Source organism: Acinonyx jubatus, chromosome E4 (genome assembly GCF_027475565.1).
Source record: "Acinonyx jubatus isolate Ajub_Pintada_27869175 chromosome E4, VMU_Ajub_asm_v1.0, whole genome shotgun sequence".
Lineage (NCBI taxonomy): Eukaryota > Metazoa > Chordata > Mammalia > Carnivora > Felidae > Acinonyx > Acinonyx jubatus.
The window spans coordinates 66,119,645-66,144,102 of NC_069395.1; the positions used below are offsets into that span (position 1 = coordinate 66,119,645).

General features: G+C 42.6%; 1 protein-coding gene across 4 annotated transcripts in view; it reads left to right on the plus strand.

Moving 5' to 3' along the window:
- LIN9 (lin-9 DREAM MuvB core complex component) overlaps positions 1-24,458 on the plus strand; it is a 62,546-nt gene that overhangs the window by 14,438 nt on the left and 23,650 nt on the right. For all 4 annotated transcript variants that reach the window (XM_053209741.1, XM_053209742.1, XM_027046127.2 and 1 more), the window contains 6 exons: positions 6,077-6,210; positions 7,746-7,871; positions 15,682-15,839; positions 19,780-19,913; positions 21,821-21,940; positions 22,226-22,327. In XM_053209741.1, coding sequence (XP_053065716.1) covers positions 6,077-6,210; positions 7,746-7,871; positions 15,682-15,839; positions 19,780-19,913; positions 21,821-21,940; positions 22,226-22,327 — 774 coding nt within the window. The remainder of the gene's footprint in view (positions 1-6,076; positions 6,211-7,745; positions 7,872-15,681; positions 15,840-19,779; positions 19,914-21,820; positions 21,941-22,225; positions 22,328-24,458) is intronic.

The following is a 24,458-nucleotide window of genomic DNA, read 5'->3' on the forward strand; positions in this document are numbered from 1 at the left end:
GTAAGATATTATTACATATCCTTTTCTTAGGTTCTCAAAAGTATCCTTGCATGTTTTTTTTTTTAAGTTTGCTTATTTTGCGAGAGAGAGAGAGAGAGAGAGAGAGGGAGAGCATGAGTGGGGGAGGGGCAGAGAGCGAGGGAGAGAGAATCCCAAACAGGCACTGCTTGTCTGCGTGACACTCCACTGTCAGCGTGGAGCCCGATGTGGGGCTCAAACTCACGAACCGGGAGACCATGACCGGAGCTGAAATCAAGAGTCAGACGCTTAACCAATCGAGCCACCCAGGTGCCCCTTCTTGCACAATTATTTTTCCATAGGAACTTTAGAGTGACCCCGACTAGGAGAAAAATTTTGTTGGGATTTTTATTGGTTTCACACTAATATGAATTACTTTATGTCCTATGACGTGTTTGTAACACTGAGACCGTCCGTCCGAGAACTGCTGGTAGGTTCCACTTATTCGGGCCGTGGTGTTCCTCTGTCGACTTTACAGACTTTTCCATGTTGATCTTGTACATTTCTTCATGGTATTCCTAAGTATTTAATACTGTTGTGCTGGTCATTTTTGCTTTCATAAACAGGATATTTCCCCTGTTTTATTATCTAACTGATTCTCACTTATGCAGAGGAAAGTGCTGATTTTTTTTTTTAAGATACTGATTTTTCAGAAATGTTTATTCAGAGAGAGAGAGCAAGTGAGCACAAGCATGAGTGGGGGAGGGGCAGAGAGAGGAAGAGCGAGAATCCCAAGCAGGCTCCGCACTGTCAGCGCAGAGCCCAACACAGGGCTTGAATCCACGAACTGTGACATCATGACCTGAGCCAAGACCAAGAGCCAGTTTTTTAACCTACTGAGTCACCTAGGCACCCCTTGTTTTGTTTTTCCGTTTATCTATTTTAAGAGAGAGCCGCAAGCGGGGGAGGGAGAGAGAGAGAATCCCAAACAGGCACCGTGTTACCAGTGCCAAGCCCAGTGTAGGGCTTGATCCCACAAACTGTGAGATCATGACCTGAGCCAAAGTCAAGAGTTGGACGCTTAACCGACTGAGCCAGCCAGCCCCCCAGGCGCCCCTAGGATACTGATTTTTGCACGTCAGCTTTGTATTCGCCCGCTTCGTTAGATTCTCTTACTATTGTCAGTGACTACAGTTGATTTTCTTGAGTTTGCTAGGACAGCCATATCACCTACAAATAACGATTTTTGTCTTCTCCTTTACAGTTTTGATTCCTCTTACTGGGTAATTCCATCAAAACAACGTTAAAAAATAGTGATAGTCAATACCTTGGTCTTATCTCCCATGTTAGTGACCGTGGTTTTAGTACTTTGACTTTGACTATGATGATGACTTTTGGGTTGGAATGAGGAGAAATAAGTTTTACAGGTTCAGAAGGTGTCCATCTATGTTTATTTTCTTGGTCAGTAGAGCCAAAGGTTTGTCCGTTTTGTTGATCTGATCAAAGAACTTTTGGTTTCATCATTTTGTCTCTTGTTTTTCTATTTCATTTATTTCTGCTCTAATCTTTTTTTTCCTTGTTTTTTTTTAACTTGTTTTATTTTTTATTTTTTAAAATTGACATCCAAATTAGTTCGCATATCGTGCAACAATGGTATCAGGAGTAGATTCCTTAGTGCCCTGACCCATTTAGCCCATCCCCCCTCCCACAACCCCTCCAGCAACTCTGTTTGTTCTCCATATTTATGAGTCTCTTTTGTCCCCCTTTCTGTTTTTATATTATTTTTGTTTCCCTTCCCTATGTTCATCTGTTTTGCCTCTTAAATTCCTCATATGAGTGAAGTCATAGAATTTTTGTCTTTCTCTGACTAATTTCACTTAGCATAATACCCTCCAGTTCCACCCACATAGTTGCAAACGGGAAGATTTCATTCTTTTTGATTGCCGAGCAGTACTCCATTGTATATATATACCACGTCTTCTTTCTCCATTCATCCATCGATGGACATTCGGGCTCTTTCCATACTTTGGCTCTTGTCGATAGTGCTGCTATAAACATGGGGGTGCATGCGTCCCTTCGAAACAGCACCCCTGTATCCCTTGGAGAAATGCCTAGTAGTGCAATTGCTGGGTCGTAGGGTAGTTCTACTTTTAGTTTTTTGAGGAGCCTCCATACTGTTTTCCAGAGTGGCTGCACCAGCTTGCGTTCCCATAATCTTTTTTTTTAATCTTTTTTTCATGTTTATTTATTTTTGAGAGAGAGAGAGAGACAGAGTGTGAGCAGGGGAGGGGCATAGAAAGAGGGAGACACAGAATCTGAAGCAGGCTTCAGGCTCCGAGCTGTCTAGCACAGAGCCCAACGTGGGGCTTGAACCCACAAACTGTGACATCATGACCTGAGCTAAAGTCAGACGCTTAACCGACCGAGGCACCCAGGCGCCCCTCTGTTCTAATCTTTATTTAATTTTTTTCTTTCTGCTTGCTTTGGGTTTTCTTTGCTCTTCTTTTTCTAGCCTAAGGTGGAAGAATAGGTTATTATTATTATTATTTTTTTAGACCTTTCTTCTCTTCTAATATAGGCATTTATTCTATAAATTAACCCCCCAACCACTGCTTTAGCTGTATCACTTATTTAACTATTGGTACGTTGTGTATTTTCATTCTGTCTACTTCTACTGAGATTTTTTTTTAGTGAATGTTGAATTTTATAAAATATCTTTAGCACCAATAGAGGTGATCATATGATTTTTATTGTTTTAATTCATTAATAATGGCAGACTGTGTTAATAGTTTTCTTATACTGGACCGTCCCCACATTCCACTTGATTGTGTTGTTCCATTCTTTTGATATTGTGATGTCGTATCTGGCAACTTTTTTTTTTTACACTTTGAGAAAATTGAGATGTCATTGATGTATAATGTTATATAAGTTTCAGGCACACAACATAATGATTTGATATTTGTGTACATGGCAAAACGATTACCACAATAAGAATAGTTAACACATCTGTCACTGTAGTTCCAAATTTTGTTTCTTGTGATGAGAACTTTTGTTTAAGTTTTATTTATTTATTTTGAGAGTAGGAGAGTACTTGTGTATGTGTGTGCATGGGAAGGGCAGGGGCGGAGAGAGAATCCCAAGCAGGCTCCGTGTTGTCAGCACAGAGCCTGATGTGGAGCTCGACCTCACGAACCAGATCACGACCTGAGCCAAAATCAAGAGTCAGACACTTAACTGACTGAGCCACCCAGGCGCCCCTCTTGTGATGAGAACTTTTAAAATCTCTTCTGTTAGAACCTTTCAATATTCAGGACACTATTTACTACAGTCACCACACTGTACGTACATGCCCACGAGCACTGACTTCATAACTGGAAGCTTGTGTCTTTTGACCCCTCTCCCCTATTTCAGTCCCCCCCGCCCCTCCCAGGAACCACCAGACTTTCTGTATTTATGAGTTTGGGTTTTGTTTTTTGTGTGTTTTTTTGGTCTGTTTTGTTTTTCAGGGAGTTTTTTTTAGATTTCACATATGCGTGAGATCATACGGTGTTTGTCTTTCTCTGACTTACTTCTCTGAGCATAATTCCCTCAAGGCCCATACGTGTTATTGCAGGTGGCAAAGTTTCATTCTGTTTTTTATGCCTGAGTAATATTCCTCTGTGTGTGTGTGCGCGCGCGCACATGCGCGCACGTGCATGTGAATGTGCATACCCACCACATCTTCATTACCCTTCATCCATTGGTGGACACTTAGGTAGCTTCTGTGTTTTGGCTGTTATAAATAATACTACAGTGAGCATCGGTGCAAATATCTTTTCAAGGTAGTGTTTTCGTTTTCTTCAGATAAATACCCAGAAGTGGAATTACTGAATAAGGTTCTATTTTTTTTTTTTTAATGTTTATTTACTTTTGAGAGAGAGAGAGAGAGAGAGAGAGGGAAACAGAACACAACTGGATGAGGGGCAGAGAGAGAGAGAGGGAGACATAGAATCTGAAGCAGGCTCCAGGCTCTGAGCTGTCAGCACAAAGCCCGACGCGGGGCTCGAACACATGAACCGTGAGATGATGGCCTGAGCCGAAGTTGGACACTCAACCGACTGAGCCCCCCAGGCGCCCCAAGGTTGTTCTACTTTCAAATTTTTTGAGGAACCTCCGTGTTTCCCATAGTGGCCGCACCAGTTCGCATTCCCACCCACAGTGCAAGAGGGTTCCTTTCTCTCCACATCCTCGCCAACACCTGTTGTTTCTTGTCTTTTTTATAATATTGGCCACTTTGATAGATGGGAGGTGATGCCCCATTGTGGATTTGCCTTTCCCTGACAATGACTCCTGTTGACCTTTTTGTGTACCTGTTGGCCATCTGTATGTCTCTGGGGAAATGTCTCTTCATATCGTCTGCTCATTTTTTTTTTTAATTTTTTTTTAACGTTTTATTTATTTTTGAGACAGAGAGAGAGCATGAATGGGGGAGGGGCAGAGAGAGAGGGAGACACAGAATCGGAAGCAGGCTCCAGGCTCTGAGCCATCAGCCCAGAGCCCGACACAGGGCTCGAACTCACGGACCGCGAGATCGTGACCTGAGCTGAAGTCGGATGCTTAACCGACTGAGCCACCCAGGGGCCCCACGTCTGCTCATTTTTTAGTTGGATTGGTTTTTTTGCCATTGAGTTGCATGAACTTTTTATATATTTTGGATATTGACCCTTGATCAGATACACAATTTGCAAATATTTGCACCCATTCTGCAGACTGCCTTTTCGTTTTGTTGATGGTTTCCTTTGCTGTAAGGAAGCTTTTTACTCTGATATGGTCCCACTTTTGGTATTAAATTAAAAAAAAAAAAAATCCTCACCAAGACCAAGCTCTAGGAGCTTACCACTGACGTGTTTTCCTAGGAATTTTATGGTTTCAAATCTTACATTCGAGTCTTTAATCTGTTTTGAGTTTATTTTTGTGTGTGGTGTAAGAAAGACAGTGGTCCAGATTCATTCTTTGACATGTGGCTGTCTCGTTTTCCCAACACCATTTGTTGAAGAGACTGTCCTTTCCGCATTGTACATTCTTGCCTCCTTTGTTGTAAATTAATTGGCCATATGTGCACGCATTTATTTCTGGGCTCTCTATTCTGTTTTATTGATCTACGTGCTTTTATGCCAGTATGATACTGTTTTGATTACTGTAGCTCATAGTATAGTGTGAAATTAGGGAATGTGATGTCTCCAGCTTTGTTTTTGTTCTTCCTTCTCAAGATTGCTTTGGCTACTCTGGATCTTTTGTGATTCCATAACATTTTCAGATTGTTATACTTCTGGGGAAAATGCCATTGGCGTTTTCAAAGGGATTGCACTGAATTTTAGATTGCTTTAGATACAATGGACATCTTTTTTAAGTTTATTTATCTTGGAGAGAGAACGAGTCAGGGAGGGGCGGAGAGCGAGAATCCCAAGCAGGCTCCTCGCTGACAGCATGGCGCCTGATGCAGGGCTTGATCCCATGAACTGTGAGGTCATGACCTGAGCCGAGACCAAGAGTCGACACATAAATTGACTGAGCCACCCAGGTGCCCCCATAGTATGGACGTTTCAACAAATATTAATTCTCCCAGTCCATGAGCACGGAAGGTCTTTCCAAGCATTTTTAACATTCTTGCAAATGAGTGATATTTTTTGAGATTTCCTTTTATTATACTTTGGCAGATTTTATTGTTACGCTGTCTACATAAAAATAGTTGGGAAGCTCTTTCTTCCTTGAGTTGAAGCATTTTGATAGCACTGGTGCTGTGGTTTGATCGAGATTCACCGGTGAACCTTCCGGGCCTAGTGCTGTGTGCTTGCATTTTCTCTCTGTGTCACACTTCTCTTCTTCCTGTATGTAGCGCAGTGCTAACATGATGGGGACGATCACGTCACCTTCCTTATCAGAATAGGTTAGGAAACTGGAGGTTTTACCTTTGTAAGAAATAATCAGAGTACTTATTTTATTAAGTAATAACAGGAAATGTTGTTGTTGAACCTTTTCGAGTACTTAACCATAATCTGCCTTCTTACACGTGTCTTTGATGTTACAGATGTTCATTTTTATTTGATGGACCTGTAATTAATCTCTTTTTATTGTGTAGAAATTTACAGCAACAATGTCAACACCAGATAAGAAAGCCTCACAGAAGATTGGTTTTCGATTACGTAACCTACTCAAGCTTCCCAAAGCACATAAATGGTGCATATATGAATGGTTCTACTCAAATATAGATAAGTATGTATCTGGCTTACATCGTGAATATCACTTGAACCAAAAATTGAACTTTTTCAAATGTTATAAGCCATCCTCTTTCTTATAGGTCTGGTTTGATTCTATTTTTTCTGATTCCTTTTTCTATTCTCCATTCTAGTTTTCCCCTCCCCCCTTTTGCAGAAGTTGTTACACATTTTTATGAAAAGTCAAATGAAAGTATAATTTCTATATCATAATTTACAGACTGTGGAGTGGATACCCTAAAACAGAGCTCCCTAATTTGTAATGAACCAGATGTGGTTTATAAATCTTGAGATTTTTTCTTTTTTTAGAGAGTGAGAGAGAGCGGGAGAGGGTGAGAGAGAGAGAGAGAGAGAGAGAGAATCCCAAGCAGGCTCTGTGCCCAGCTCAGAGCCCAATGCGGGGCTCATCCCACGACTGTGGGATCATGACCTGAGCTGAAATCAAGAGTTGCCACATAACTGACTGTGCCACTCAGGCACCCCAGATCTTGAGACTTTTAAATGCTAGTATATTGGGGCACTCCCTCCTGACTCAGTCAGGAGAGCATCCGACTCTTGATCTCAGGGTTGTGAGTTCAAGCCCCATTGGGCGTGCTACTTAAAAAACATGCTAGTATATTGGTAGAGAAGCAGTTACTAATGGTAGAAATGATTCAGTGAGATTTTTAAGGTAAGCTTTTTATTTGGGACATAGTATTTATATACTTTAATTATACATAAATGTTTCAATAGAACATAGAGATCCGGGCGAAATCCAATTATTCAACAATAGTAACAATAGAAACAATTCTGAATTCTTATCCATCCTAATCGAATTGGATCTGTGCTAATCACTGATGCTTGCTCTGCTGGCTACTTATCTTGACTTCCCCTTCCTGGTTTCTAAACCAGTTGTCTACACTGCAGTGACTCTCATGGATGGTCATATCTGACCCTGAAACTCACGTGTGATTTGATTGCTAAGTCTGGTTCCTGGTTTCCCAAACTCACGAATGATTGTTTTATTTTTGGCCACAGCTTTTTCCATAGGCTTATGACACTCCCAGGGTGTCCTGGTGTGATCGGAGTTCTTCTGGTATTTCCAGGAACTGGTCTGACCCTCTCGAGTCCTCCAGTTTTCTAAAAATGATTTAATCTCCAAGAGGACTCCTTGGTGTTGGCATTGCCTTTGGGGCGGAGATACTTTGTAGCCGACGTTCATCCTCCCAAGATATAATGACAAATGCTAGGCTGCTTCCCAAAGGATACACTCTCATGTGAGATCTCACAAAAAGCAGTGTCTCCTAGAACCTCAGGCACAGACCTGTTTCACAAGTAGCTTGTAGCACTCGTGGTTTCCCAGACTTTCACAAACACCACTTTTGGTTTTAGCACTTTGAATCTGTGCCCATTTTATACGTGTTCTGGGTAGAAGCGTAAGATGGCATTTGGTGATTAGTATAATGTTGAAAATTGGAAAGCATACTTTGAAATTTATGCGTCTGAAGCAGCTTGTTGTATATTAACCTTTAAAATACCATTTCTGTTTTACAGACCACTTTTTGAAGGCGATAATGACTTCTGTGTATGTCTGAAGGAATCTTTTCCCAATCTAAAAACAAGAAAGTTAACAAGAGTAGAATGGGGAAAAATCAGGCGGCTTATGGGAAAACCACGGAGGTAAAAAGAACATTTTTATTTAAAATAAAATCAATAAATTACTCGATAGTATCATTACACATTGGTTTTTTTTCATCTTCACAAGGACTGATACTGGAAACCTAACTTTTCAGAATAATTGTATGTTAAATATATCCTGTTAACCAGCCTTTGTTCAGATGACAGGCTTTGAACATACTTTTTTTTTTTTTTTTTTTTTTTTTTTTTATTTTCTTAACTACTTGGCAGGGGGGCTGTTATTTGGGGAGCGAGCTCTAGTGGGGGAGGGGCAGAGAGAGAGGGACACAGAGGATCCAAAGCAGGCTCCGTGCTGACAGCAGAGAACCCGATGTGGGGCTTGAACTCCGAAGCCATGAGATCATGACCTGAGCTGAAGTCTGATGCTTAACCAACTGAGCCACCCAGGTGCCCCTAATTTTTTTGCTTTTTAAAAAACATTTATTTTGAGAGAACACAAGGGTGGGAGAGGGGCAGAAAGAGAGGGAGAGAGAGAGAGAATCCCAAGTAGGCTCTGGGTGCCCGACTCGGGGCTCAATCTCAGGAACACTGAGATCGTGACCTGAGCTGAAATCAAGAGCTGGATGCTTAACCAACTAAGCCACCCAGGTGCCCCCATCTGACTCTTGATCTCTGCCCAGGTTGTGATCTCAGGGTCATGAGTTTGAGCCCCATGATGTTGGGCTGCCCACAGTAGGAAAAAAAAAAAAAATTGCTGACACATCTTAAGAGTTCTCTTCAACAAGAAAAAATTTTAGCTGTATATAGTGACAGACGTTGACTAGGTTTATTGTGGTGATATTTTTTGCAATATATACAAATATCGAACCATTCTGAGAGCACCCCTGAGCGGGGGAGGGGCAGAGAGAGAGAGAGGGAGGGAGGGAGGGAGGGAGGGAGGGAGAGAGAGAGATTCCCAAGCAGGTTCTGTGCTGTCAGGGCAGAGCCTGATGTGGGGCTCGATCTCATGAACTGTGAGATCATGACCTGACATCAAGTGTCAGACATTTAGCCACCTGAGCCATGCAGGTGCCCCAAATTCCCACTTTCTGTACAAAATTTGAAATAATGTGGTTCTCCCAATTTTTCCCTTGTACACCTAAAAGTTATATAAGGTGTTATATGTCTGTTATACCTCAATAAAATAAGTGAAAGCACATTCTATCTCAAAAAAAAAAAAACCCCAGAAAGAAAAATCAAGTGAATCTATCTGTTATTTTCTGAAAATTGCTTAAAAAACATTTTTTTTTTTAGGGGCGCCTGGGTGGCTCAGTCGGTGAAGCATCCAACTTCAGCTCAGGTCATGATCTGACGGTCTGTGAGTTCCAGCCCCACGTTGGGCTCTGAGCTGGCAGCACAGAGCCCTACATGGGGCTTGGACTCCAGAACTGAGAGATCATGACCTGAGCCAAAGTTGGACACTTAACTGACTGAGCCACCCCATCACCCTAAAACTTACTTTTCATGTAACATTACTTCTTTTCCAGTTTTATCTTTCTTTCTAACACATTGGAAAACCTTGTATTACTTTTTTTTTTTTAAGTTTATTTATTTTTGAGAGGGGGAGAGAGCACGAGCCGTGGAGGGGCAGAGAGAGAGGGAGACACAGAATCCGAAGCAACTCCAGGCTCTGAGCTGTTAGCACAGACCCCGACGCGGGGCTCGAACTCACGAACCGTGAGATCACCACCTGAGCCAAAGTCAGACGCTCAACCAACTGAGCCACCCAGATGCCCTGGAAAACCTTATGTTACTTTTGAGTGAAAGTAACACTGGCTTAGAGGAGCACGTGGCTCTTGATCTTGAGGTGGTGAGTTCGAGCCCCCGATGCAGTATAGAGATTACTTAAATAAATGAAACTTTAAAAAGTTTTTGAAATGTTACGTCATGAGTTCTGATATTCTCTGCCTATTAGAGGCACGTACAAGATTTTTTTCACTTTATTTTTTAAGTTTATTTTGAGACAGAGCGAGAGGACATGTGTGCATACGCAGGGGAGGGGCAGAGAGAGAGGGAGAAAGAGGGAATCCCAAGCAGGCTCCTCACTGGCGGTGTGGAGCCCACCGCGGGGCTCGAACCCACTAACTGCGAGATCATGACCTGAACTGAAGTCAGACACTTAACCAACTGAGCCACCCAGGCGCCCCAAGACTTTTTCACCTTAAATGGTGGGAAAGTTCAGGGAAGGCATGGAAATATAAAGTGACTTGGGCAAGTAGAAACAGAATTTAGTTTCAATGATTTTAAAAAAAAAATTTGTTAATGTTTATTTTTGAGAGAGAGAGAGACACAGTGCAAGCAGGGGAAGAACAGAGAGAGAGGGGGACACAGAATCCAAAGCAGGCTCCAGGCTCCGAGCTGTCAGCACAGAGCCCGACGTGGGGCTCAAATTCATGAACTGTGAGATCATGACCTGAGCCAAAGCTGGGCACGTAACTGACTGAGCCACCCAGGTGCCCCAGTTTTAATGATTTCTGTAGTTAGCAATGAAACACAAGGAGAACTTTTAATGGAACTGGTAGTATTTCATCTATGTATTGAAAGATCACATTGCTGATATGTCTTTAATATTTCCCTCCTTTGTAAGAACAGAATTAAAATGAGATGGACCCGTGTGTTTCATCCTGGTAGTTTTTGGTCTTTGGTAATTAATTCCTTTAGGCCATTTTGGTACAAAACTGTGACTTTACATGTTTGCGTAAATTGAGGTTCTTGTTTCTAATTACTGTCCATCGGGATCATGTGTTAGTCGCTTTTCCATTGCTTTCTTATAATTCTGTAGCTTAAGAGTGTCGTTGAAATATTTCTCATTAACTTATTCCGCTACCTTTCTATAACATTGCTTAATGGTTTAGTTCTTTATCTTTACTTCATCAAAGTTAATTTACAGTTGAAATGAAGTCTTTATTTTCAACAAAAGTTTGTAGTTTTTCTTTTCTCTGAGGAAGTCAAGGTACAATACATATTATTGCTACAATATGCTTCTTAAAATACCGTAAAAAAATGATAAAATGTCAGGAAGAAAATGGGCAAGATACAGATGGTGAAATGGGGAGATGTATTTGAGGTCTGGCGAGAAGACTTAAGGTTCTAAGTCAATCTGTGAATTCAAATCAGTCGCAATAAAAATATCGGTAGAGCTGGGGCGCCCAGGTGGCCCAGTCGGCTGAGCGTCCGACTTCGGCTCCGCTCGTGATCTCATAGGTCGTGAGTTCGAGCCCCACGTCGGGCTCTGTGCTGGCAGCTCAGCCCGGAGCCTGCTTCGGATTCTGTGTCTCACTCTCTCCCTGCCCCTCCCCCGCTCATGTTCTGTCTCTGTCTCTCTCAAAAATAAATAAACATTAAAACAAACAAAATCATTGGGACTTTTTTTTTTTTTAACTAGATGAACCAATTCTCAAATTCAGATTTAAGAGAGGTGAAATCAAGCAAAAAGATCTAGGAAAAACCTGAAGCAGCAAAGTAACTATGCTTACCAGATATTGAAGTCGATTACAAAGTGATCATCATTAACAAAGTATAGTAATGGCACGTAAATAGATGGATTAAGAAAAGAGAATCCAGATAGTGTCACAGATGTCTCTGGGAATTTAATGCATAATAGCAGTGGTTGCCTCTCAAATACATGGAGGGAGGAAGAGGCTAAATTATTTACTTCATGGATATTGAGACCACTCTAGCAACCTAGAGAGAAAAGAAGCCGGTTTCATAATTTTTATTTTATTTTATTTTTTGAGAGAGAGCATGAGCAGGGGTGGGGCACAGAGAGAGGGAGACACAGAATCCGAAGCAGGCTCAGGGCCCTGAGGTGTCAGCACAGAGTTGGAGGCGGAGCTCGAACCCATGAAGCGCGGGATCATCCCCGGGGCTGAAGTCGGATGCTCAACCGACTGAGCCACCCAGGCGTCCCTAGATGATTGAAATATTTTTAAAATGAGGGGCGCCTGGCTGGCTCAGTCAGTAGAGCATGCGACTCTGGATCTTGGAGTTGTAAGTTCAAGCCCCAGCTTGGGTGTAAACATGACTAAAAAATTAAAAAATCTTAAAAAATGACACAGTAAAACTGCTAGAAAAATTTATGGGAGAGTTTTGCTTAATCTTGAGTGGGAAAGGTCTTTCTAAGAGTCCACAAAGCTAGACATCATAAAGGAAAATATCAACAAATTTAGCTGCGTAAAAATATTTCAGGGCCACCTTGGTGGCTCGGTTGGTTAGGCGCCTGACTTCGGCTCAGGTCATGATTTCATGTGTCCATGAGTTCGAGTCCCGCGTCAGGCTCTGTGCCGACAGCTCAGATCCTGGAGCCTGCTTTGGATTCTGTGTCTCCCTCTCTCTATGCCCCTCTCCCACTCATGCGTGCGCACACTCTCTCTCTCTCTCTCCCTCTCTCAAAAATAAACATTAAAAATAATAATAACATTTTGCATTACCCTCTCCAAAAGCAACATGAAATCAAAAGACCATGACAAATATTTATAATTCTTATCACAAAGCCCAATTTCCTAATATGTAAATAACTCCTGTGAGTCCATAAGAAAAAGTCAAAAAATCCATGATAAAAATGATTATAAACAGTACATAGGAAAGAAGAAAAAATGGATCTTGTAAACACATGAAAAGAGGTCAGTCTTACTCATAGTAAGAAATGGAAAAATCAGAGTATGCTAGGATACTGGTTTTTAGTTCGTAAAGCTTTAATATGTTATGTTGGCAGGGGTATGGTGAGTGGTCACGCTTGCTGGTGAGAGTAAATTTAGATAACCTCTGTGGAGGGCAATTTGATAATATCTCTCAGATTTACAAATGTCCATACCCTTTGACCTAGTAATTCTACAACGTTAGGTTACAGAAAAGTCTGTACCTGGGTGTTACTAATTACAGTATTGCTTCCAGTAGCAAAAGATTAGCAAAACGTGAATGTCCAATAATGGGGGAATGATTCATTCAAATGTGGTATCTCAATATAGTAAACAACTTGGAAACCACTTAATGTAAACCAAAATAAAATCAGAGATCATTCCTTGTGTGCTGACTTGGAACAGATTGCTGAGATACATTAAGAAAAGAAGGCAGAGGGGCGCCTGGGTGGCTCAGTCGGTTGAGTGCCCGACTTCGGCCCAGGTCACGATCTCACGGTTTGTGGGTTCGAGCCCCGCGTGGGGCTCGGTGCTGACAGCTCGGAGCTGGGAGCCCGCTTCGGATTCTGGGTCTCCCTCTCTCTCTGCCCCTCCCCCGCTCATGTTCTGTCTCTCTCTGTCAAAAATAAATAAACATTAAAAAAATTTTTTTAAAAACTTACGAGATTAAGCTTACCAAGTGTTGGTGAGGCTCTGGGGAAACTTGGAATCCTCTGTGCTATTGATGAGAAAATGGTGCAACCACTTTGGAAAACCGTCTGATAGTTTGAAGACCTCTTTAGAGAATTTTAGGTTCACAACCGAATCAAGAGGAAGGTATAGAGATTTTCCCATATACCCCCGGCCCCCACAGAGATGCAGCCTCCCGCGTCCTCAGTATCTCCCACCAGAGTGGGTTGATGGGTTCACCGCCGGTTTTGGACAGTCTACGGGTTTTGAAAAACGTACACTGACATATCTACCATCAGGATGTCATAGAGTATTTGCTCTGCTCTAAAGATCTCTCGCACTTCAATTAGTCATTCCTCCCCCCACAGTCCCGGCTACCGGCAACTGATCTTTTGATTGTCTCCAGAAGTCTCCATTTTCCAGAGTGTCATATATTGGAATCACACGGCATGTAGCCTTTTCAGATTGGCTGCTTTCACTTAGTGGTATGCATTTCAGGGCCCTCTGTATCTTTTCTTGGCTTGCCAGTTCATCCTTTTTGTTGGTTTATTTTTTAATTTTTAAATCAAAAAAATTTTTTGACAGCACGCTGGTGGGAGAGGGGCAAAGGGAGAGGGAGGGAAAGAATCTTAAGAAGGCTCCACGGTCAGCGCGGAGCCCGATGTGGGCCTCGATCTCCCGACTGAGATCGTGACCCGAGCCGAAATCCAGAGTCTGGCGCTTCACCGGCTGAGCCACCCAGGTGCCCCAATCGTTCATCCTTGTGAGCGCTGAATCATATGTGCGAATATCCCACTCGCCTCACTGAAGGACGTCTCGGTTGCTTCGAGTTCTGGCAGTTGTGAGTAAAGCTGCTATAAGCGTCTGTGTTGAAGTTTTGGTGCGGACGGAAGTTTCCACTTCATCCGGGTAGATACGAAGGAGTGTGGTTACTCGAGGGTATGGTAAGAGGGTGCGTCGTTTCGCGAGAAACCATCTAACCGTCTTCCAAAGCGGCCGTGCCGTTTTGCGTCCCCACCTGAAGGAAGGAGGGTTTCTGTTCCCCATCCTTGCCGGCATTGGGTGTTGTCTGCGTTCCAGGTCTTGGTCGTTCTAATAGGTGTGTACTAGTGTCTCATTTAATTTGCATTTCCCCGATGACACACGATGTGGAGCATCAAATAGGCTTATTTGTCATCTGTAGGTCTTCTTGGGCGATAGTTGGCTTCTTTTGTTTTTCGTTTCTTGAAAGGTTAAGCAGACACTGACCATCTGACCCAGCCATTCCACTCCTAGGTATTTAGTGAAGAGAAATTAAAGCAAAAATGTATACAAAAACCTATCCACAGATGTTCGTGTCACCTAAGTTGTAATCTCCCCAAAGTGGAAACAGCCCGACTGTCCACCACTAGGTGAACAGATAAACGAGTTAGGACGCACTCGTGGAGCAGGATACTGTTCTCCAGTAAAACGAACGAACCATCGACGCCTGCAACAACATGGATTACTCTTGGGGTAATTAGGCTGAGTGAAGGAAGCCTGACAAAAAGAGTTGGTACCAGATGATTTCATTTATATGAAATTTTAGAAGATAGAAGCTACAATGACAGAAAGCAACTTGGTGATTGCTTGAGAAGTGCAGTGTAGAAGGAGGGATAGTAAAGTACCACGAGGAGACTTTGGGGAGTGATTGACGTCTGGAAATGTTCGTTATCTTGTCTGTGGTGATGGTTTCGTGGATCTGTATTTTGTGGCATGAAAGCTGTGCTGAAGTCACTTTGGTTCATCCCAGTATTTGAGAATAGAAGTATGACAGGCCTGGGGGGCTCTGTTGGTTGAGCGTCCGACCCTTGATTTCGGCTCAGGTCGTGTTCTCGCGGTCATGGGACTGAGCCCCGTGTTGAACTCTGCGCCGACAGCAGGGAGCCTGCTTGGGATTCTGTCTCCCTCTCTGTCTGCCCCTCCCCTGCTCGTGCATGCGTGTGATCCCTCTCTCTCTCTCTCTCTCTCTCTCTCTCTCTCTCAAAATAAATAAACATTAAAAAAAAAAGAAGAGGAAGTAAGGCCCTAAAGATAAGAGTAAATTCAGTGTTTATGCTTCAAGGCAGGAAGTATGATTAAACATTTACACAGTGGTAAGCCTCATCTTTAATTCTGTATTGGTACGCTCACTGGGTCACAAGGAAGATATCTTGTTCTTCTGAATAGAATATTGTAATTGAATTTGGTCCCAGGAGGAGACCTGGGATCCAGATGCCGTGGTGTCAAAGGATAGTGAACCAATCCTCCTCCTTTGTAGGAAAGGACGATCTAGACTTGCTTGTATGTCTTTGAGTCTTGCAGGGTCCTGTTTTTAAAAAGATCTAGATAATTTACTTTGAAGAGAAACAATGACTATTTCTAAGAGCTGTTTTTGAACAAATTCCTCAAGAGAGGAAAAGAGGGCACGGTGAGGTGGATGGTCTGATGTCGTCAAGTTTCCCTATAGGATGGTTATCAGTTTATATGGTTTTTGTAATTTATTCTAGATGTTCTTCTGCATTTTTTGAGGAAGAGAGATCAGCATTAAAACAGAAACGGCAGAAAATAAGACTCTTACAACAAAGGAAAGTTGCAGACGTTTCCCAGTTCAAAGATCTCCCAGACGAAATCCCTTTGCCCCTGGTTATCGGAACCAAAGTTACAGGTGAGTGAGCACAAGTTCATTACTGGTTTGATTTGTAAGGTTTCACCGTGCCGACTGCTGGCCGCTAGACACGTGGCTTTTAAATTGAGAAGCTTACGCTGTAGCTCTGTAGTAACATGCGGTACAAGGTACTGTTTGTTCGTCTATGATATCCCGTTTTTTTGTTTGTTTGTTTGTTTGTTTGTTTTTTTAATAGTTTTTTTTATTTACTTTATTTTGAGACAGAGAGAGACAGAGCATGAGCAGGGGAGGGGCAGAGAGAGGGAGACACAGAATCCAAAGCAGGCTCCAGGCTCTGAGCTGTCAGCACAGAGCCCGACGCGGGGCTCGAACTCACGGACCGTGAGATCATGACCTGAGCTGAAGTCGGACGCTCAACTGACTGAGCCACCCCGGCACCCCTATGACATCCCGTTTTAAACTACTTGGGGAAAAGCGTACCGGTTCGAAGCAACGTCTACTACGACGTAAGGCAGAGCAAACTGACACAAAGACGAAATCGACAGTTCACTGGGGTCCCTGCAGCTGTACATTGTTTACATTTTGAATTTTTACATTATTCCGTCTTTGGCTTTCACATCATTTACTTGCCTTTCTAACCACTCTTCAGTGGTTAGCTCACAAACACGTTGTTCTTACGCTCTTTGGCTTTGGGGATAGTCCATTTCTAAGGACTGAATAAACGAAATTATTCAGTAGGTAGTTGGTTCAAAGTTTTATTTAAGGATCTAAATTCTGTCAGTTGGTGGATATGATTCTGTGTATTCTTTTTGGTTACAACGTGGAAGGAAAGTAGCACCGAAGCCTCAAGTTTAAGGTAATTCTCCATAATGTGGTAAACTAAAATCATAACTTATGTAATATAAAAAAATAACAAGGTGTTGAGTGGGTAGACAGATTAGTAACTGTACTGAAAGGGTTTTAAAAATGGTTGGATTTATCAAGGAACGTTTTCTGGAGGAAAGGTAACCTCGAGTTACGTTAATATCACTTTTTTCTAGTCGTAGAAGTGGTACGGATTTCCATGACGCTGTAGAGAGGAGTAATTCCGAGGAAAGGTGGATAATAGAGAAGAGCCTATGTGGTGCATATGAGATGCATACAAGGAGGTGAACGGATTTGGTCACGACTTGCCACGACAACTTACCACATACAAAACTTACCAGTGACCTCTCTCCCGACAAAATTGGTCTGGGGGTGAGGCTGGCAATGAAGTGAGGGATCTCGAAAAGTCTTGAAAAGATGCATTAGTTCTAGGGGCGCTTGGGTGGCTCAGGCAATTGAGCGTCCGACTTTGGCTCAGGTCGCGATCTCGTGGTCCGTGAGTTTGAGCCCCGCGTCGGGCTCTGTGCTGACAGTTCAGAGCCTGGGACCGGCTCTGGATTCTGTGTCTCCCTCTCTCTCTGACCCTCCCCGTTCATGCTCTGTCTCTCTCTGTCTCAAAAATAAATAAACATTAAACAGCTGCTTCAATTAAAAAAAAAAAAAAGAAAAGATACATTGGTTCTAAAAACCCCATATAAAAAAGCACAGGTACAAAGTCTACAGGGTAACTACAAATCAGAGAAGCGTTGAAAAGAATAGAGTAACACAGAAACACAGGACTTTTTTTTTTCAGTGTATTTATTTCTTTAGAGAGAGAGTGTGCACACACGTGTGCCAGCAGGGGAGGAGCAGAGGGAAACAGGGAGAGAGAGAGAATCCTGAGCGGGCTGTGTGCTGAGAGCAAAGAGCCCAGTGTGGGACTTGATCTCACACATAAACCAGGAGAACATGACCTGAGCTGAAACTAAGAGTCAGATGGACACTCACCCCAGCCACCCAGGTGCCCCCCAGTTAGGAAATTTGTAAAAGTCAGTTGCTTCAAAATTTTAAGGACTGGCAGTATTATTTGAAGAGACTGAGAATTTTACAGAGGGTCTGTGAGTAGGTGTTCTCATGACAGTGGAGAATAGGTTGGACTGAATGTATGAAGATACGAGAAAAGTGTGTAGGAATCCATTGCTGGGGCTCTTTTTTTTAATGTTTATTTTTTACTTGAGAGAGAGAGAGAGACATGTACACAGGTGGGGGAGGAGCAGAGAGACGGAGAGAGAGAGAGGATCCGAGGCAGGCTCTGCACAGATCCTCTCTCTCCCCGCCTCTCTCCCACTTGAGCGCACACTCATTCTCTCTCTCTCTGCCCCTCCCCTGTGTGCTCTCTTTCTCCCTTTCTCTCAAAATAAATAAATAAACTAAAAAAAAAATAAAAACTGCTAAAAGGCATACCTGAAAAACCAATAAAGAAGTTAGTTCGGGGAGTGCCTGGGTGGCATTTGGTTAAGCGTCCGACTTCGGCTCAGGTCGTGATCTCGCGGTTCGTGGGTTCGAGCCCCGCGTCAGGCTCTGTGCTGACAGCTCGGAGCCTGGAGCCTGCTTCAGATTCTGTGTCTCCCTCTCTCTCTCTGCCCCTCCCCGGCTCACACTCTCTCTCTCAAAAATAAATTAACATTAAAAAAATTTTTAAAAAGAAGTTAATTTTGAAATTGTAACAAGTAATTGAATGAAAAGACGACGGGAAAGAAAGGACAGGGAAAGAAAAAACGGGATAACTAGAAAATAAAGAGCAAGATGGTAGGCTCAAGTCTAGTCCTATTTTCATTATTTTAAATGTCAATGAACTGAGCACTATACTTAAAAAGTAGAGACTATCAAACTGGGTTTAAAAAAAAGAAATGCCCAGGGCGCCTGGGTGGCTCGGTCAGTTAAGCGTCTGACTTGACCTCAGGTCATGATCTCACAGTTCATGGGTTTGAGCCCCGCGTCGGGCTCGAGCCTGCTTGGGATTCTCTCTCTCCTTCTCTCTCTGCCCCTCCCCTGCTCACTCTCTATCTCTGTCTCGTTCTCTCTCTCTCTCTAAATAACTAAATAAACATTAAGAGAAAGAAAGAAAACAAGAAAGAGACTCAGCAGTCACCGTGACCAAGGGTTTACATAGGTGCCCGCTACCTAGCATGTTCTGGAACTGGACCCCCCCGAACGAAAGGAGGTATGCCACATCAACCACGTTGTTGGCGCACACGGTATAGGTCCAGTAAACCGTCTTTGTTAGTGTGGGAACAGTGGGAACGCTGGACATTCAAGTTCCCGGATGCTAACCTTGCAGACAGGCCCTTCTAAGGAGAGCAGTCTTAGGCCTGGTGGATTCATCTTTTCTGAACAGCATCGTTGTCTTTTTTTTTTTTTTTAGTTAAACGGCTCCAAGTGTTTCACTTGTGTATAATAACCAAAGTTCTTCTGTTGACTTTTTTTTTTTTTTAATTTGGGGTTCAAAGCAAGACTTAAAAATATTTCCCCCTGGTAGGGGCACCTGGCTGGTTCAGTCGGTAGAGCATGTGACTCTTGGTCTTGGGGTCGTGAGTTTGAGCCCCACGTTAGGGGTAGAGATTATATACATACATACATATATACATACATACATAAATTTTCCCCTGGTAGATCTAGGATTTCGTTCATGTATCAACTTAGTGATCATCATTATAGGTGTTCTTTAAAATTTTTTTGTTTCTCTCAACCTAAAATAAAGTGCATGCTTTGTGTGATACTTTAATAGACAATAATACTATACTTCCTACGTTAAAAAAAATTTTTTTTAAGTTTATTTATTTTTGAGAGCGAGAGAGACAGAGCATAAGCTGGGGAGGGGCAGAGAGAGAGGGAAACACAGAATCTGAAGCAGCTCCAGGCTCCGAGCTGTCAGCACAGAGCCCGACGCAGGGCTCGAACCCACGAACCACGAGATCACGACCTGAGCCGAAATTGGACGCTTTACCGACTGAGCCCCCCAGGCACCCCCCTGTACGCTTCCTACATTTTAAATCACATGTTTAGAGCAGTTTTGTATTTGACAGTTTGTTGTATCCTTCCAAACAGTGTAATGCCTTTTCGTCTCTTTTCCCAGCACGATTACGTGGTGTTCATGATGGTCTCTTCACTGGACAAATAGATGCCGTGGATACTTTTAACGCCACTTATCGAGTCACTTTTGATAGGGCAGGGCTCGGGACCCACACCGTCCCTGACTACGAAGTCCTGGTGAGTATTTCGTAATACACGCACGTTTATGCCTTTAAGGACGCTCTGTAGAATCTTCTTACAGGCCGTTTTGTGAGGGACTCCAGATTCCAGGTTACAGAGGAAGAGATCCCGGGGGGTTTGGCCCCCGGAGCAGAACGATATCAAAGTCTTTGACGTTCCCGGAGCTAACGTCCTTCCCCACGCAGCATTCGAGTGTGACAGCACTAGTCACTCCTCACTGAACAGTCTCGGCCACAGAGCACTCTTGGTCCGGCTGCTTCACTAAAGTCTACTCCTCTTGCAAGAAGATTTGAAAAACACAAAGTAACATCTTGCACTTTAACATTTGTTCACCTCTTTTAGCCTCAGAATTGTGCACTTTTTGCATGGTGAAATTAAGACGGGAAGTACGTGAAGTAACTTATTCAAGACCCTAGAGTGGGCCCTGCCAGGCTGAGACCAGGATCCAGACCTTTTGAATGCGTGATACAGTCCTTTCTACTACTAGACCATTACTTCCTGATCGTGCTTGATTTAGCAATGCCTTGAGAGTTCTACACCTTTCTGATCAGTCAACATAATTTTAAGAACTCAGACAACCCTGCAATCCGATAAAGTTTTTATAAAGTGAATAATTAACTGTTCATAACAGTTGGTTTCCTCTGAGCCTCATGGGAATTAAATTATTCACTCTTAACCTCCCTTTTTTCATTTCTATTATAAATGTGATTTTTAGGGGTTATGAACTTAAATTTCAGAGCACCTGAGTGGCTCAGTCATGTGAGCGTCTGACTGTTGATTTTGGCCCAGGTCAGGATCTCACAGTCATGGATTGAGCCCCATGTTGCTTCTGTACTGAGCTTGGAGCCTGTTTGGGATCCTCTCTCTCTCTCTCTCTCTCTCTCTCTCTCTCTCTCTCTCTCTCTCTGTCTCTCCTCTCCCCCTTCCCGTCTGCCCCCTCCTCTGTTTGTGCACTCTACCTCTCTTTCTCTAAAATTAAAAAAAAAAAAAAAAAGCAAAATTTCTTTGTCTCCTTAGTGCAAAGAGAGAAGAATCTTCCTTTTCTGATTTTTACTTTTTTTAAAAATTATGACTGTTTGTCCTGAGGACTTCCTTATCAAACATACTTTTTAGAAAGGAGAAATACGAGAGAGAGAAAGTTTGGACTGTCCATAGAGTGACGTGCCCCAGCCTTCAGGTTTTTGTTTTTGTTTTTGTTTTTTTCTTTAAAGGATGCAATCTTTCAACCTGTCCTTTCAAAAAAGGGAAATTGCCTGTCTGGTTCATTAATGTAATTGGTAATGTGCTTTATGAGATCACCTACACATTTCTCCCTGGCCAGATAAGAGTGGACTGGACGGGCAGTGGGTGGCAGGGAGACCGCCTGCGGCACTCAGCAAGCACAGGTGGCCACAGGACACTTTCATATTAATCTGGGATTTTCTGTCTTGATCCTTTGGTCTTTTCCTTAATTGTTTTTCCCATTCAGCCTTTTGATAGCAAAGTAGGTTTTTTAATGTTTTTATTTATTTTTGAGACAGAGACAGCACAACTGGGGGAGGAGCAGGGGGGGAGGAGGGAGGGAGGGAGGGAGGGAGAGAGAGAGAGAGAGAGAGAGAGGGGGGGGGGGGGGGGGAATCCCAAGCAGGCTCCTTGCTGTCAGTACAGAGCCCAACGCGGGGCTTGAACTTACAAAGTGTGAGATCATGACCTGAGCTGATCTGAGCCACCCAGGTGCCCCAGCAACATAGTATTTTCACACTGTGACTTAAGGTTTAGCCCCCTGACCTCTGTAGGATAAAATATTCTGTGATGAATCCTGGCATATGGGCTAGTGCGTCTCTCCAGCTGAAATGTAATGTTTATAAAGCCGAAACAATTGGTAAAGTTATTCGAGTCTTGTGTACTCCTCTCTTTTCTCAAAGAGTAATGAGCCCCACGAGACGATGCCAATTGCTGCCTTTGGACAAAAACAGCGGCCTTCTCGGTTTTTTATGACGCCACCACGGTTACATTATACTCCTCCTCTCCAGTCGCCGATTACGGTAAATATTTTTTAAATGGCATTTGTAAGTGATGCCATCATAAATGATTCTTACGCATGTGAGTTGCATTTGTGTGAAATACACATCTGTGACGGCACCTTCAGGAGGTAGCCGCGTTATCTTAAGTCGTCAGTTAAATGAGTACATAGTTGCTTCAACTCTGTATTTTCCTTTTTGTAAGATTTGTAACGTAATATCCATTAAAATAGGAATTACTTTTATCTAAAAATAAAATGCTTTCTTTTGAACCGTCGGTGGTTAAATGATTCCCTTTTGTTCCCGTAGGATAATGACCCTTTACTAGGACAGTCACCGTGGAGAAGTAAAATTTCTGGCTCTGACACTGAGACGTTAGGCGGTTTCCCCGTGGAGTTCCTGATCCAAGTGGTAAGAATTGCTCAGAGTAGCTTGGCGTGCTTCTGAAAAACACTCAGTGTCTTCTGTGTTGTTAAAGCTGAAAATTTGTCAATGACCAAATATTTTTCCTTTTTTTTTTTTTTAAATCATTGTGTTGTTTTTAAGAACTCTTGTTATTTCCAACAAAGCTGGAAAGTAAAAGTCACAACAGGCAAAAAAAGACTCAGAAGTCTTCTTTGTTGAGCTTTTCTTAGGTTTGGTTCTTCCTATTTTGCTGTGTTAGGGCCTCTAACATTACAGCATATGCTCTGTCACATTCTGAATGGTTAACTTAATAACTGGTTAAGTATGAGGGGTTTTTTTGTTGTTGTTTATTTATTTTGAGAGAGAAAGAGTGCAAATGGGGTAGGGGCGGAGAGAGAGGGAGAGGGAGGGAGAGAATCCCCAAGCAGCCTCCGTGCTGTCAGCACGCAGCCCGACACGGGGCTCGATCCCATGAACCATGAGATTCATGATCTGAGCCGAAATCGAGAGTTGGACACTTAACTGCCTGAGCCACCCAGGCACCCCAGAAGAAGAGGGGTGCCTGACTCTTGATCTCAGGGTTGTGAGTTACAAGCCCCATGTGGGGCATAGAGATTACTGAAAAATAAAATCTTAAAAAATAATAATAAAAGAAGCGGTTAGGAAACCAAGAGTCCAACGCTTAACCACGGAGCCATCCAGGTGCTCCTGAAGGCTTGTATTTAGTGACCTCAGCGCATCCCACCGCCGTCAGCTGAGCTGTCCTGATGCATCAGGTTGCTAAGTAGCGATCAAACACTGAGACATGCAAGCCCCACCTGAAGCGAGTGTAGAATCTTCTGTAGAACAAGATTCCCGAAGAGCCTGATTCAGAAGAATGCAATGAGCTGTTTTCTTTGAATATGCCATTAAATAAATGATTTACTTTTAATCATAGTCTAATAATGTTTGATTTGTTTCTCTTCCTTTTTTGAAAAGAAAAACCACTTTGGCTGGGTGGGGGTAGAGTAAAAAAAAAAAAAAAAAAAATGTCCATAACATAATTTGTTAAAATATTCAGTGTTCCCACTTGCAAAATTGATGTTATTTTAAGGGAAAATTGTGTCATTTATGTGGGTATGTATAACAGTTAGTATTCCTTGATCATATGTTCACAAATAGGACACGTCATTTTTTAAAGAACTTCTTTCTTTTAAATAGTGGAAGTAAAAACAAAGCTAATATGTCCTATTTGGACAAGTGTGTGTGTGTGTGTGTGTGTGTGTGTGTGTGTGTGTGTGTGTGTGTGAGAGAGAGAGAGACAGAGGGAGAGAGAGACAGACAGAGAGAGAGAGAGAGAGAGACAGAGAGAGAGAGAGAGAGAGAGAGAGAGAGAGAGAGAGACACTGACCAGCAGAGGGAGCCAGAAGCTAAGTACTACTGCACTACTTCTAAAGCATTGATATTTTTAGTAATGCTTAGATGTTTGGTTTCAGTGCTTTATCTTAAAATTCAAAAACTAGGTGTAAACCTCCATTAAAACACTAATTTCATTATCATTTTAAGCTATCTAAAAGGTAAAAGTTCTTTTATGTACTAGTCTTCTGTTTTGAATATTTTTTCTTATGACAAAATAAATACTAAAAAATTTGGCAAGTTTTCATAATTCATAGTTTACAATGAATTTTCTTTCCGAGGGAACTTTTTTTTAATGTTTTTTTTTAATGTTTATTTTTGAGAGACAGAGCATGAGTGGGGGAGGGGTAGAGAGAGAGGGAGACACAGAATCCAAAGCAGGTTCCAGGCTCTGAGCCATCAGCACAGAGCCCGAAGTGAGACTCAAACCCACAGTGAGATCATGACCTGAGCTGAAGTCGGACACTTAACCGACTGAGCCCCCCAGGCATCCCTCGAGGAAACTTTTTATTTCCTGGGGTTAGGGACTTTGAGGAATCTAAAGAGACTGGTCTGCTTTTTCAGAGAAGACTCAGTTTTGAAAAGAATTCAAAGGAAACGTCATGATTTTCTATCAAAAGCAAACACCACAAAACTGAAATAGAAACAAAAAAGGGACCCTTGCCATCTTTTACTGCTTCCAACTCTAAAGAATCACACATAGTTCCATGAAAATCCAGCACCTTGGAGGAGAAGGGAGGCC